The 16,802-nt window shown below is 41.8% G+C and overlaps 1 protein-coding gene across 1 annotated transcript; it reads left to right on the forward strand.

Annotated features, from left to right (window-relative positions):
• The first annotated feature begins 1,711 nt into the window (after window positions 1-1,711).
• Window positions 1,712-12,527, forward strand: LOC111967578 (synaptoporin). Its single transcript, XM_023992744.1, has 5 exons — window positions 1,712-1,888; window positions 3,791-3,915; window positions 7,979-8,177; window positions 8,825-9,016; window positions 11,384-12,527. Exons 1-5 carry the CDS (start codon window positions 1,865-1,867, stop codon window positions 11,762-11,764), a joined length of 921 nt encoding a protein of 306 aa, XP_023848512.1. The 5' UTR covers window positions 1,712-1,864; the 3' UTR covers window positions 11,765-12,527.
• The last annotated feature ends 4,275 nt before the right edge of the window (window positions 12,528-16,802 follow it).

Consider the following 16,802-nt stretch of genomic DNA (forward strand, 5'->3'; position numbering starts at 1 on the left):
TATTAGCATCTGGGACTGAGTAGGAAGCAGTTTACTCTGGGCATTCTTTTCATCCAAACGTGAAAATGCTGCCCCCTATCCATAAGAAGTTATTAAGTTCCCTCAGCACTCACATCAATCAACCTTACAAAAGTCCCTCTACTTCTATTCGAGGTGAAAATTATGAATCAGACACCTTATCGATAGCAACTGCTCATGATCCTACTGGAATCAGACGTTTTTTTGACTCAATGGAGGAACGTAGTCAGAGAAATGCTGATGAATGTCTTGCTCGAGCTGTGTACGCAACTGGTTCACCACTGATGCTCACAGACAATGTGTATTGGAAGAGATTTCTGAATGTTCTTCGCCCAGCATACACCCCTCCAACCAGACATGCTTTACCTACTAATTTGCTGGATGCAGAGTTCAACAGAGTTCAAGTGAAGGTCAAGCAAATCATTGAGAAGGCACTGTTCGTGGGAATTTTCGTGGGCAATAAATAATTCACTACATCATTTCCACCCCTCAACCATTATTCTACAAGAGCACAGACACAAGGGACAACAGACACAGCAGTCTCTACATTGCAGATGATCTGAAGACAGTCATCAATGACCTTGGACCACAGATGGTATTTGCACTGGTGACAGACAATGCTGCGAACATGAAGGCTGCTTGGTCTAAAGTGGAGGAGTCCTACCCTCACATCACACCCATTGGCTGTGCTGTTCATGCATTGAATATGCTCCTCAAGGACATCATGTCACTGAAAACAATAGATACACTCTACAAGAGAGCCAAGGAAATGGTTAGGTATGTGAAGGGTCATCACGTTAGAGCAGCAATCTACCTCACCAAGCAAAGTGAGAAGAATAGGAGCACCACTGAAGCTGCCCAGCAACAGCCGTTGGGGTGGTGTTGTCATGTTTGACAGTCTCCTGGAGGGGAAGGAGTCTCTCCAAGAAATGGCCATATCACAGTCTGCCATTATGGACAGCCCCATCAAGAGGATCCTTCTGGATGATGTATTTTGGGAGAGAGTGGTAAGCAGCCTGAAATTCCTGAAACCTATAGCAGTAGCCATTCCACGGATCGAGGGAAACTATGCCATCCTGTCTGATGTTCAGACTCTGCTTGCAGATGTAAGAGAAGAAATCTGTACTGCCCTGCCCACTTCGCTGTTGCTCCAAGCAGAGGAAACATGTTAATCACTATTATTGCACGCAGAGTGAGTCCGTGCAACTTATGTGATTTGTTAAGCATATTTCTACTCCTGAACTGATTTAGGCTTGCCATAACAAAGGGGTTGAATACTCATTGACTCAAGATATTTCAGTTTTTCATTTTAAATTAATGTATATTTTTTTTAAGATAATTCCACTTTGACATTATGGGGTATTGTGTGACACAAAATCTCAATCTAATCCATTTTAAATCCAGGCTGTAACACAACAAAATTTGGAAAAAGTAAAGGGGTGTGAATACTTTCTGAAGGCACTGTATCCCTGTCTCTACTGAATCTATGGGTGGAAATCTCCTAGGTGAATCCTCATACTTTTACAGTTCTGTCTATCTGTCCTCTAAGAGAGGAGCAGAAACACCAAGTTACACGACAGACAGTCTCTACACTACATCCTCTTCTTTCCCCTACCCCCCCAACACCTACCCCAACCCCAGATAGCTTGCTTTGCTCTCTCCTCTCCTCACTTCAGATGTCTGGTCTCTGGTCTCCCCACCCTCCGGGCAACCTCTGCACTCTGCTCTCTCTCTCTCTCTCTGCTTTCTCTCTTTGTGCCATCTACATCAGTGACAGTACAACAGTATGAGGAGAAAGCTGCTAACACCATCTTGCGGAGTAGAACTTGTTCACTTTGCTTTTTAAATGTGTATGGTCATATTTGCTCCGGTAAGTTGTTGTTTCTTTCATATTTGGACTGTAGCTAATTGATTTTCATTAGTAAGTACATTCCTGGCTAAACACTATAATAAAGCATTACAATTATCCAGTTATGAAGTATGGATGTGCTCTATGGTAGGCTAGTGATAGATCTGTTTTTAAAATCTTTTTTTTTTCATTTTCAATTTAGTTTGTAAGGAATATAATTTATGTTTAGTGGGTGGAATGTTATCAAACGTTGTTTCCAGTGGAGTCTTTTGGTGTGTGTGTGTGTGTGTGTGTGGCATGTACAGTATTCCAACAGGTTGAGTCACTCTATGGGGCTCTGCCCACCCTCTAACCCACCGTAGGCGACCCTCTGTTTGCAGTCAGCCCATTTCTAAATTATTCAGTTGTTTTCATAATGCTGTTTTCAAGGAAATCAATCCCAAACCTTGATCATCAGTCTGCTTGATAGATATGGTGCCAAGATTAGGGGCTCGATTAAATACGCAGCGCTGAAGTTCAGCGCTATAGCGCAATTCAAATTAAAAGGTAATTTTCGATTGAGCCAACATATCTAGTGTTTACCGTAAATGCAGTTTCCGCTAACATTGCCTTTAAATGTCAATCACTCCACAACGCATATCTTCAGTGCTAAGGATTAAATTGACGCTAGCTTTCATCTATCACCTCTCTCTCTGTGTCATTAATGATCGGAATAATTTAGAAAGCATCCTTATCCATTTGAATATTAATGAGTGAATGACCAAGGGGTTTGCAGACAACAGACAGATCAATCCTTCTATAAATCCATCCAATCACTGACTTTTAATTATAGCCACACATACTTAATTAGATGGGGTCTCCTGGCTGTATGTTATCCCTTTATTAAGCAACTCTCTCTGTCTATGTCTCTGTCCCGCTCTCTCTCTCTGTCTCTGTTTCTGTCTTGCTCTCTCTCTCTCTGTCTCTGCCACCGTCAATCTCTCTCTTTCAAAAAGATAAACAAACCCACACAAAGAAACACAACAAACAAACAACATTTCATCAGAGAGATGAGTTGTGCGTCTTTCTAAATTATGGTAAAGGCTAAAGATGATGGATAATTACTTGGTGTGTGTGTCCATGCGCGTGCGTGGGAGTGCTAGGTCTTGATTAGAATTGACCAATGCTTCAGTCCTTTCGCATGCATCAAAGGTAGATAACAGAAAGAGATTAGTGCCAGTAGCCTACAGTATCTGACTGCCTGCCATGCCCACGGACGGTTCCTGATTAAATATATATAACATGTATAACATGCTGACATCAGTCTCCCGGGCCACTGACAGAAATTATAGACACATGATCCCTTTGAAAGATGTGCATGCCTCATAGACTCCCAATAGATGTATACGGAGATACAACATGCATTCACCTGTTTGCATTCATCAACAGCAGTTGAAGCTCTGACAAACGCAGAGTGACTGTTGCTTAATAAACCTACGTGATACTGGAAAGAGCAGGTTCTCTTTTCTTTAAGGATCGATCAACAGCTCCAAGTTGGTAAAAGCTAAAGACAACCAACTGTAAAACTCCTTCCACCATATACTGTATCCACACCATACACCATGTTACACATGAAAAGTTCCCTAATTACTTTCACAGAGTCAGCCTTTGTCAGGATGTTGATGGTCCTCTGTGGCCCATTAATTCCAGCTGCTAGTCTAGCAGCTCTGTACAGGACCAGACAGGAGAGGTGTGACAAGTAGCAACTATGTGTGCATTCCAACTGGTACCCTATTCCCTATGTAGTGCACAACTTTTTTACCAGGCCCAGAGCTCTGGTCAAACGTTGTTCACCGTGTAGGGAATAGGGTGCCATTTTGGGACACAGCCTATGTCTAGAATGCTCAATGGGTAGGAGTCTAATGAGGTATTTTCTTTTCCCAGATCTTTGCCGTCTGTGCATTTGCAACATGTGGAGGGTACTCTGGTCACCTGCGGGTGAGAGTGGAATGTCTAGACAAGAGCCAGAGCAACCTCAGCATCACCGTAAACTTTGCCTATCCCTTCAGGTAATACATGCTGACATTTTTCCATAGTCTGACTACTATACTTTTACCCATTTTATTGTGGTTCATGGTCAACATTCTCCAAAACATGAATTCAGCAGAATTGACATTGAAGTACACTACAGTCATGTGCAAACTGGAGCAGAAGGCTCATGCCATTGTCACATGTACTTTCGCACTCATGGGTATGTCACGTTGAGGACAAGTCATATTTACCTAGATTAACATGGTGACCACACTGCTCGTGTCACGTGTGCAAGCGTTGCAAAATAACATACATGTTATTCAATCATTGCACCCACACTGTTCGAGCGCGTCAACGAGCATCTGCATATCCAGAACTTGGTTCTATTTGCGACTATTGTGTCATGCTGGTATAAAGGATTTTGGAGACAGGCGCAGGAATACACAATAGGGGTTTTTAATACACCCAAAACAAACACGTATACAAAAACACTGGGCTGTACCCAAACAAAAGAGCGAGGGTAAACCTCACTGACTGACACGGGATGATACCCGTAATACACAATATATAAAGCACGCAGCATAACAGCTCCACCAACGCATAGGTACTCACACCACCAACAAACATGGGAACAATAACCAACAAAGACAGAGGGAACAGAGGGCACATATATAACATACTAATCAGGGGAAATGGGAACCAGGTGTGTGTAATCAGACAAGACAGTCCGGGGTTGATGATAATGAATCCCGTTCCCGAAACTGGTGAACAGAATGAGCATCAGTACCGGGGGATCCGGGACAGCTTGACACGCTGCAAGTCCCGCCTCTCCCATCTCCTCATTGGTTTTTAGGAGCATATACCTACGTGGGTGTTTGAAAGATGAACTGAGGTCAACACACCAGTCCAGTTGGTAGTGGTAATCCCCCTTAAAATAGGTTGCCAACCACCATGTCAAGTCCAAAGAAGAAGAAGACGCATGAAGGAGGAGAGATTACTAGAAGCAAACTTTTACCCTTTTATGTGTGGATTAATTGTTCTGGGATATACTGTAGGCGACCTGTAGCCTACACAAACTGTGCATTTCAGGAAAAATAATGACCCAATGTTTATATCCCAAAGCAAATTAGCTAGAAACAGCAAGATATCTAGCTAAATTGCCATTAATGTTTAATGCGTTTTGATCTGTCCTCAAATATAGTTGGTTCAGAGTTTGCTTTGATATTTCAAAGCAAGAGCTTCTGGTCTAGCTATCATTGAATCTACGGTGCATATGGGAATATAGCTATGATGAGACAATGACAGTGTTGTCTGCCTGTGAATGTGTTTTGAAAAATAGTGTGGTGGCTGAGTTTTATTTTCCATCTATAAAAGATGGAAGAAAGAGAACAGCATTGAGTTGATGAAATATGGAGCTGTCAGACAGACTGTGGTGTCAGAGTCTTTGTCTGATCCCCAGAAATGATTCATGTTTCCACATTCAGTATCTCATGTGTATCTATCTACAGTACCTGCTCCCTTGAAAACCCTAAACCTTTTCAACTCCTGGGGCCTCATTTATCAACCGTGCATACATTTCTTAATATATGATGGTATATGTGGAGATTCTAGGATTTCTGTAACAAATTATTGGGATTTATCAAACTGTAGCTCGCAACATTATACGCATGTTTTCATTGATAAATCAGAGCCATAGTATATTTGTGTGCTCATGAACAAGCGCTAAAACTCCACCTTTTATGGTAACAAACTTCCTCATTTGCTGTATGATTTGGGAAATGTTGGAATGGGACATGTCAGATTTAGACCTATATAATAAAAGTGTACAAAGGCTATACATTCTGTTATGCAACCTCCTTACCAACGGCAAATGCATCGATTTTATCATTAGGCTTACTCTTTAATGTTCATATTATCCAACTATTATCATAATTCCCGTGTGTCAAACACCTCCATTCTCCACAAAATAGCAATATAAGCATGTAATACAATTCTTCAACCACTTGAAGTTGTGCGTACGCATGGTACAGTACATGGAGATAAGCACACTTCCCCGTCAAAACTGGCAAATGCAAGGTTTAGTCTTTTTTTGTGTGCACGCACCTTTGATAAATTAGTCCCTTAGAGATCGGTGGAGAGATTTATAATTGAGACTCCTGAGCATCATGCAGTGATTCTGAAGAGTACATACAGTTGAAGTCGGAAGTTTACATACACCTTAGCCAAATACATTTAAACTCAGTTTTTCACAATTCCTGACATTTAATCCTAGTAAAAATGCCCTGTCTTAGGTCAATTAGGGTCACCACTTCATTTGAAGAATGTGAAATGTCAGAATAATAGTAGAGAGAATGATTTATTTCAGCTTTTATTTCTTTCATCACATTCCCAGTGGGTCAGAAGTTTACATACACTTAATTAGTATCTGGTAGCATTGCCTTTAAATTGTTTAACTTGGGTCAAATGTTTTGGGTACCCTTCCACAAGCTTCCCAAAATAAGTTGGGTGAATTTTGGCCCATTCCTCCTGACAGAGCTGGTGTAACTGAGTCAGGTGTGTAGGCCTCCTTGCTCGCACACACTTTTTCAGTTCTGCCCACAGATTTTCTATAGGATTGAGGTCAGGGCTTTGTGAAGGCCACTCCAATACCTTGACTTTGTTGTCCTTAAGCCATTTTGCCACAACTTTGGAAGTATGATTGGGGTCATTGTTCATTTGAAAGACTCATTTGCAACCAAGCTTTAACTTCCTGACTGATGTCTAGAGATGTTGCATCAATATATCCACATAATAGATAGATGCCATCTATTTTTTGAAGTGCACCAGTCCCTCCTGCAGCAAAGCACCCCCACAACATGATGCTGCCACCCTCGTGCTTCACGGTTGAGAGGGTGTTCTTCAGCTTGCAAGCCTCCCACTTTTTCCTCCAAACATAATGATGGTCATTATGGCCGAACAGTTCTGTTTTTGTTTCATCAGACCAGAGGACATTTCTCCAAAAAGTACGATCTTTGTCCCCATGTGCAGTTGCAAACCGTAGTCTGGCTTTTTTATGGCGGTTTTGGAGCAGTGGCTTCTTCCTTGCTGAGCGGCCTTTCAGGTTATGTCGCTATAGGACTCGTTTTACTGTGAATATAGATACTTTTGTACCTGTTTCCTCCAGCATCTTCACAAGGTCCTTTGCTGTTGTTCTTTGATTTGACTTTTCACACCAAAGTACGTTCATCTCTAGGAGACAGAACGCGTCTCCTTACTGAGCGGTATGACGGCTGCGTGGTCCCATGGTGTTCATACTTGCGTACTATTGTTTGTACAGATGAACGTGGTACCTTCAGGCGTTTGGAATTTGCTCCCAAGGATGAACCAGACTTGTGGAGGTCTACAATTTAAATTCTGAGTTCTTGGCTGATTTCTTTTGATTTTCCCATGATGTCAAGCAAAGAGACACTGAGTTTGAAGGTAGGTCTTGAAATACATCCACAGATATACCTCCAATTGACTCAAATGATGTCAGTTAGACTATCAGAAGCTTCTAAAGCCATGATATCATTTTCTGGAATGTTCCAAGCTGTTTAAAAGCACAGTCAACTTAGTGTATGTAAACTTCTGACCCACTGGAATTGTGATACAGTGAATTATAAGTGAAATCATCTGTCTTTAAACAATTGTTGGAAAAATTACTTGTGTCATGCACAAAGTAGATGTCCTAACCGACTTGTCCTAACCGACTTTGTTAACGAGAAATTTGTGGAGTGGTTGAAAAACGAGTTTTAATGACTCCAACCTAAGTGTATGTAAACTTCCGACTTCAACTGTATACCCCAATCTCCTTAGATGAGTCTTCTCTCTCCCCCTCTCTCTTCTCCCTCCCTCCCCTCCTCCCAAAGCCTGTCAGATCAGGTCAGATACCATTGGTAATGGAAGGATTTCCCCCCCCCAATGTAGTAACATCTTTGTTGTTGTAATATCACAAACGGATGTGGCAGTTTCACTGCTATGGATTCATGATTGAAAGGTTTAAATTGCCTACACTGTGATCAGAGCCTTGCATTACTCAATAAAGGTCTCTGTGACCATGTCCTTGTTCCTGTCATCTGATAGGTTACAGCAGGTCCATTTCAAGCCCACACTGTGTGATGGGAACAGACAGGAGACCATCTTCATGGTAGGAGACTACTCCTCCTCAGCTCAGTTCTTTGTGACTGTGGCAGTTGTTGCCTTCCTCTACTCCCTGCTGGCCACCGTGGTGTACATCTACTACCAGAACAAGTACCGCGAGGGTAACAGAGGACCACTGGTGGTGAGTTGATTTACTTACCAAGAGCTGCCTTTGATTCATTCATGCCATGGGATTTGTATAATTTGCATGTGTATTAATTGAGATACAATAAATTTCATAATTTACAGGACTGTAGCTTAGCATATAAAGAAATCTGATTAAAGATTATTACCTATAAAAGGTGTGGTACATTATTGCATTATTTAAATAGCAGTTAGCTGTAATTTTCTGTTAGTCCTGATGTTACTCCTGCTGTTACTCCTGCAGCTAGAGTCACAGATGTTTATAGACCCAAACAGGGGGCTGGCAAAAGACATGTCAAAGGCAGGCAGAGGACCGTAATCCAGGGCAAAGTCAATAAGGTACAGACCAGCAGGCAGGGTCAGGACAGGCAGAGGTTCATAAACGGTTCAGAGTCAGGCAGGTACAGAACAGCAGGCAAGCTCGGTGTCAGGGCAGGCAGAATGGTCAGAACCGGAGAAACTAGGAAACAGAACTTGAGAAAGCAGGGAGACGTTGCTCCTCATGTTACTCCACATGTTACTCCTGCTTTTTTTTATCCCATATCCCTTTAAATCTCATTTATAACTTCACCCTATCCTCTTCCTCAACTCTCACAATCTCATTACATCTGATAATAACCTCCTCCATCTCTCCCTCCTAAACAGGACTTTGTAGTGACTGTGCTCTTCGCCTTCATGTGGTTGGTGAGCTCCTGTGCCTGGGCCAAAGCTCTGTCTGATGTGAAGTCAGCCACAGATCCCACCCAGGTCCTCCTGCTCATCTCCGCCTGCAGACGCCCAGCCAACCGGTGTTCAGCTTCCCACCACCCAGTCTGGTCTGAGCTCAACACGTCTGTGGTGAGTCATTGGATGCGTCCATAATGGCACCCTATTCTCTATATAGTGCCCTACTTTAGACCATGGGCCCTAGTCAAAATTAGTGCACTATATATGGTAGGGGTATTCAACTCTTACCCTATGAGGTCCAGAGCCTCCTGGTTTAACTGTTCTACCTGTTAATTAATTGCACCCACCTGGTGTCCCAGGTCTAAATGAGTCCCTGATTAGAGGGGAACTATGATACAATGCACTGGAACTGGCTTCGAGGTCTAGAGTTGATTTTGAGGGATATATGGAGTAGGGTCCATTTGGTACACAGCCCTTATACTCTATGTGAAACATGAATGCTGATCAATGTTAGCTCCATTGCCTTTTTTTAACCAGGTAGGCCAGTTGAGAACAAGTTCTCATTTACAACTGCGACCTGGCCAAGATAAAGCAAAGCAGTGCGACAAAAACAACAACACAGAGTTACACATTGGATTAACAAACGCACAGTCAATAACACAATAGAAAATCTGTATACAGTGTGTGCAAATTAAGTAAGGAGGTAAGGCAATAAATTGGCCATAGTGGCGAAGTAATTACAATTTAGCAATTAACACTGGAGTGATAGATGTGCAGATGAGGATGTGTATAAATACTGATATAAATATGGGTGTGCAAAAGAGCAGAAAATAACAAAAAACGAATATGGGGTTGAGGTAGGTAGTTGGTTGGATGGGCTATTTACAGATGGGCTGTGTACAGCTGCAGCGATCGGTAAACTCCTCTGACAGCCGATGCTTGAAGTTAGTGAGGGAGATATAAGTCTTCAGAGATATAAGTCTTCAGTGATTTTTGCAATTCGTTACACTCATTGGCAGCAAAAAACTGGAAGGAAAGGCGGTCGAAGTAGGTGTTGGCTTTGGGGATGACCAGTGAAATATACCTGTTGCAGCGCGTGCTAAGGGTGGGTGTTGCTATAGTGACCAGTGAGCTGAGATAAGGCGGAGCTTTACCTAGCAAAGACTTATAGATGACCTGGAGCTATTGGGTTTGGCAACAAATACGTAGCGAGGACCAGCCAACAAGAGCATACAGATCGCAATGGTGGGTAGTATATGGGGCTTTGGTGACAAAACAGATGGCACTGTGATAGACTTCATCCAATTTGCTGAGTAGAGTGTTGGAGGCTATTTTGTAAATGACATTGCCGAAGTCAAGGATTGGCAGGATAGTCAGTTTTGCGAGGGTATGTTTGGCAGCATGAGTGACGGAGGCGTTGTTGCGAAATAGGAAGCCGATTCTAGATTTAACTTTGGATTGGAGATGCTTAATGTGAGTCTGGAAGGAGAGTTTACAGTCTAGCCAGACACCTAGGTATTTATAGTTGCCCACATATTCTAAGTCAGAACCGTCCAGAGTAGTGATGCTAGGCGGGCGGGCGGGTGCGGGCAGCGATCGGTTGAAGAGCATGCATTTAGTTTTACTACCATTTAAGAGCAGTTGGAGGCCACGGAAGGAGAGTTGTAGGGCATTGAAGCTCGTTTGGAGATGTGTTAACACAGTCTCCAAAGAAGGGCCAGATGTATACAGAATGGTGACGTCTGAGTAGAGGTGGATCAAAGAATCAACGCAGCAGGAGCGACATCATTGATATATACAGAGAAAAGAGTCGGACTGAGAATTGAACCCTGTGGCACCCCATAGAGACTGCCAGAGGTCCGGACAACAGGCACTCCGATTTGACACACTGAACTCTATCTGAGAAGTAGTTAGTGAACCAGGTGAGGCAGTCATTAGAGAAGGCTGTTGAGTCTTCCGATAAGAATGTGGTGATTGACAGTCGAAAGCCTTGGCCAGGTCGATGAAGACGGCTGCACAGTACTGTTTTTTATTGATGGTAGTTATGATATCGTTTAGGACCTTGAGCGTGGCTGAGGTGCACCCGTGACCAGCTCGGAAACTGGATTCCATAGCGGAGAAGGTACGGTGGGATTCGAGATGGTCGATGATCTGTGTGTTCACTTGGCTTTCGAAGACTTTAGAAAGGCAGGGCAGGATGGATATAGGTCTGTAACAGTTTGGGTCTAGATTGTCTCCCCCTTTGAAGAGCTTTCCAATCTTTAGGAATCTCAGACGATATGAAAGAGGCAGATAATTTTAGGAAGAGAGGGTTGTCTAGCCCAGCAGATTTGTAGGGATCCAGATTCTGCAGCCCTTTCAGGACTTCAGGTCTTCAGTTCCGACAGGTGGTGTTTAACGGTTGTTGATGACGTTTTACATCATGTGTGCACACCAACGAAAATTCTTAGCAACCATTTGTTAAATTTTCTGATTCTAAATCTGTCATTTTTATGTTTAGACCCTAACTAAATACCCTCTTTCTATACCTCTATGCAGGCTTTTGGTTTTGTAAACTTTATCCTCTGGGCCGGCAACATCTGGTTTGTATTCAAAGAGACTGGCTGGTACAAGACTGGCCAGAGGTACCCGATGAGAAGTGCCTCTGAGAGACGGGCCAATGGGATGAGCCAACGACTCTGCAGCCAGAACAGTGTCGACCAATCAGGGGACAGCTTCTATCAACATCCATACAGGCAGGCTAGTTTTGACCTATCACGGGAGAGCTTTGGCCAACAGCACTACAGCCAAGGCAGCTTCAACCAATCAATGGGCAGCTTACGCTTGCCGCAGACTAGTCTAGGACAGCCAGTCATCATCAGTCAGGGAGATGTCACCCCTAAAGGGCCTAATCCTATCATATTTGTTAATGATATTTAGATCACATTTTGCATACATTTTGCCCTCATCTACTTACCCTCACAAACTTGACTAGATCAGAAAATACTATTGTGTATTGATACCTGACCATAAGGTATAGGTAGGTATAAGTCATGTAGATTTTCCGATGTGAAATTTGCAAGGGCCAGGAGGTTGTAATTATCTAACGGGGTGGAATATAAGAGGGAATAAGATGGTATAGTAAAAGGGAAGTAAGGGATATTTAGCAAGTGAGTTATTTGAGAGGAGATCGGAGTGAATTGGAGAATGTATCAGAAATCAAAATGGAGTGAGAGAAGATTGTCTGTGTGAATAGTGACTTTGCATTATATGTGGTGGCTGTCTTACGGAAGTGGTTTTCTTGGTGTGTTTAGTCTAGAACTTGGTGTGTTTTGTTTTAGAACTTGGTGCATCGGTGCACAGGGGTTACCTGTGTTTCACTAGAGGTTCAATGATTCATGTTTTTATTTACAAATTGTTTTATGCTTCAGTAGGTTTGTGCTATTGAATTAAAAATTGCGTTGGGTACATTCGTTTGTGAACTGTATATTATATATACTCTAATTATACAATCTGATTCTTCAATTGATGCAGTGTGCTTGATTGGTGGTGGGTGGCTGTGCAGTGTGTTGATAGTGTTATGCAGTGATGCTCCACAGTCGTTCCACACATTTTGTATAGTTGTTGTCATTTCCCAATGGTTTTCAAGTGATGTTGATGTTTCACAGGGATCTTAATAATACTGACATTGAAGATGCACAAATAAAAAATGACATTTTCCAAATGGTTTGCCTCTGTGTGAATACTGTACTAAGCCTTATGAAACTAAAGTCAAACCAGTCTGTCTGTCTCTAGACAACAACCAACTACAAGGGCAGTTTAGGAACACACCTATGCAGAATATCCTATTTAAGGTCTGACATTCTAAAGATATGGACTCTTACTGCTGAACTCTGAGCCCTGACAAACATGTGGTTTCCACATGTTTGATACCATTCCATTTATTCCATTACAGCCATTACAATGATCCCGTCCTCCTATAGCTCCTCCGACCAGCCTCCACTGCTCTGAGCCCTGACTTTCCAAATATATGAACACTTACTGCTCGACTGTAACTCTGTGCTCTGAATACACGGTCTATCACACAGGTGAAAGGTGCTCTGATATTCTGCTGTCCTATCACAGTGATCAGATCAGATCTACCTGAGAGCTGTTACCATGGCAATGCAGGTATGGTACAATAGGTGAGAGCTGTCATCCTTTTCTGCTTCAGAGGGAGTCTGTAACAAGACAAATAAGATTCAGCACTGCCTCGTTTCCATGGCAATGTGGGCTACTTGATACAGAACAGGGAACGGAAAGAGAAAAGGAGGATATTAAATACAGAAGTAACTGAAGAAGGTGAAGGAGAAAAGATCAGAAAGCACATTGATAAGAGAGAAAAATAAAGTGTGTGAGTAGGTGTGAATGTCTAGTTTGTGTTGAGGGGAGTGCTAACTGCACCTGCCAGGTCCCCTAGATATTGTCATGCTTACAGTACCTTGTTTAGCTCTGTGGCTAGACTAGACAAGTGTGGAGAAAGGCTGTCAGATTAAAGGCTCATACAGGCACAGACACAAGGGCCCATGGGGCCCCTCTCTCTGGCTCAGGGACTCTATTTTATTCCTTTGAACGCAAGGATTTTAATGAGATCCAAGCCTGCTCACATCACAAAACATGGATTCTCTTTCTCTTTCTTCAATTCTGTCTCTTACTGAGGGTTATAGTACTGTATCTTGGATGAGCATTCTAAATACATGCCTTTCATATACAGCAGCTAATGCATTGCAGCCAGTGCTGCATTGCAGCCAGTGCTGCATTGCAGCCAGTGCTGCATAATCAGATCTCTGCAATATCAGAAATCAAATGTTCTTTGAAGAGCCCTAAAGATGTTGACATAATAAAAACACATTTTAATCCAGATAAAGTCCTAATGGTGAAATCTAACACCTTCTGCAACAGTGTTCCATCATTTCAGTCCCTATAATTGAGACCAAGTGGGAAACAATATATATATTTTTTTTTTCTCAGCATAATTGAATTTACAGGCTCCCAAGGAGCAAGCTAATGGAATGAGGAATCCAACTAAGACAAATACCATGACGAAATGCCAAACACTGAAATGGGCCTAACATCTCAGGATGACAGCTGGGATGTAAAATACATGAGAAGAGATGAGATAAGAAAAGAGCCGAACAGAACAGAAGAGAACAGAATAGGAGAGAGCGGATGTACAGACATTACCCAATGGTAAGCCTGTTTAATAACGTGGCACGAGGGTTGTAATTAAGTTTCTGTGGGTTGCATGGACTCTTCTGTGTGTGCGCAGCCATTAAATACAGTGTGGAGAGAGTGAGGCAGTGTTTCTCTGGTCACATGCCAAATGGAACCATATTCCCTGTGTAGTGCCCTTCTTTTGACCAGGGCCCATAGGACTCTGGTCAAAAGTAGTACACTATTGTATATGAAATAGGGTGCCATTTGAGATGCATACTTTGTGTGTTAGGCCGACCCTCCACAGAGATGTTAGCTAAACGGCAACAGCAGGTGTCCAGGCCACAGAAAGACACAAGGATGGAAATTGCAGTGTAGGTGTCCCACAGTATAACAATTAAGATCACCAGGAAATGAAGGGTTAGAATGCACATGCCAAGGCTGTGTGGAGGGCGGGAGATGTGGAAGGGGTTGGGAGAGATGGAGGGGTTCGGGGGTTGATGGGTTCAAACACTGGTCGTGTCCGAATACCCATACTTGTGCCCTAAATAGTAGTCCGTTTTGAGTATGTGAAAAAATTAAGTTTAATAGTACAAAACGTTTCTAAAATCAACTATACTCTTTTCGGCTTTGACAACAGGTGATACATTAGATATGGGGATGCGCTAAAGAAATCAACCAATAGCGGGAAACAACGCAATCATGCATGACACATTCTCAGCATACAAAAATAGAGTATGTGAATTTTCAGAAATCAAGTATGTTTTAAATGCCAGAATGTTACTCACTCACATACTCGCTCTTCATCTAGTAGAATTCGATGCACACTATTCCACAATGCATTGGAATAGATGGGCTGAGAGTGATAGGCCCAAGTTCTCTTCAAGTAGCCAAACGACAAAACTAGGCTACGTATTTGGGAAGACACCAAATAGTGAAGTGTTCAAATGTAGGCTAAGTAGTTTTTGTTCTGCTTAAAATGATCATGAGTATCGTGTCATAGGCTACATCTTTGAGAACAAATGTTTAAAAAATATATATTTTCTCATTGAAAAGTGTTACTTGTTCTCTTGGCCTTCGTTAAGCAAAATAGCCTACTAATTTGATTTGATTTGTTCTGAATATGTCGACACCGGGGACTCTGGATGTGGCTGCGTTGTTGATGTCATGTTAATCAGGCCTTTTGATTTGAACATATGGATTGTTTGTTTTGTAGGCTAGGCTTTCTGTAATTTATATTTATTTATGGATCAAGCCTAGTTCCCAATGATCAGTACATTAGTTCATTATGATACTGTCCAGCGGTTCTGAATTTGCGATGTACACGACTGTCCACGTTTCTCTGTGCAATAGCCTTTCGATTTGAACATTAGAAAATGTTCGGTGTGTGTACTAGGCTGTTACATATGCTACATCACTTGGGTTTTACTAAGAAATATGTTGAAATGGAACCAAATTAGGCTATATGTTTCTGTCTACGGTCCTTTTTAAATAGGATAGATGGGCTATATGGGCTACGGTATAGGTTGAATGTTATAGTCTGCCATAACCAGCCTGAGTAAGCCTATAATTCCATTCATATTTGATTCAGAGTTTAAAGAAATGAATCTAATTGGAAATTATCAGGCTGGTTAATGTGATGCATGTCTGTTGAATTTTGACAAATCCACCTGCACTCAGCCCCGCCCCACCTACTCAGCCAGCCAGGAGCCACTACTGCGTTGAAGCCGTGGAATATTGCATACTTTCTACTAAAAAGTACATGCTAAATAGTATGCAACGATGATTACATAGTATGCAGTTTAAGTATGTATTATGCTAGTATGGGTATTCGGACACGGCCAGGGCTATTTTCAACAACAACAAATACGGATTGTTTGAATACAGGATGCTGATTGGTTGATAGCAGGGTGTTATTCATGACAATCCCAGGGTAATACCTGTTAAGAGTTTCATTTTAATTATCATTGTACATCCACTAGGGTTGGGATCAATAAATTCCAAATTATTTTAAATTCCAATTCAATTCTTTACTTACCTAATGAAGTGGAAAATGTATGTTGAATTATATTAGATTTGTAAAAATCTTCAAGTTATGGAATTGGAATTGAAATTAGACTGTTTGGACTTTTTAAATTTGAATTGTATTTGAATTGTAAAAACATGTAATCTTCGGAATTTAATTGGAATTCAATATTTGTACATTTCCCAGTTAATGGAATTGATGCACATATTATCAAACATTTAATGTAAGATTTGTTTTTATTCATTCCAACCTGTATTCCTATATTTCCTGTATAACTAGGCTGTCTGAACAGTGACATGATCAGCCTGAAAGCCTGAGAGAATTGAATTTGAATTTGCGCAATTGTTGAGATTTGAATTCTTGGAATTGAACTAAAACTGGAATTCAGGGGAATTTAATTCTCTAAATTGAAAGACTGACCTGGAATTTGAATTGTATTAAATGGAATTTACAAGGAGCGAGAATTGAATAAAAATTGAAATTGTGGAATTGACCACAACCCGGGCATTAACTGTCCCACAGCCCAGCCAGGCAATTCATAAACATAATCTCCTCTGGAAAAAGCATTATTTCCCCATGATTCTAGCCTAGCATTTAGTTTGCAACTGTGGGGGTTTGTCTGAATCTTGCTGCCTGCCTCTCCAACCTGAGCAACAATGTGTTTTCCTGTTGATCTCCACAGTGCAATAGAGAATGAACGTGTTCAGTTGAGGCTGACAGCTCCACTTGACTAGCAATTTAATGGCTGGCTTTTGCACA

The sequence above is a fragment of the Salvelinus sp. IW2-2015 genome, linkage group LG1 (genome assembly GCF_002910315.2).
Source record: "Salvelinus sp. IW2-2015 linkage group LG1, ASM291031v2, whole genome shotgun sequence".
Classification (NCBI taxonomy): domain Eukaryota; kingdom Metazoa; phylum Chordata; class Actinopteri; order Salmoniformes; family Salmonidae; genus Salvelinus; species Salvelinus sp. IW2-2015.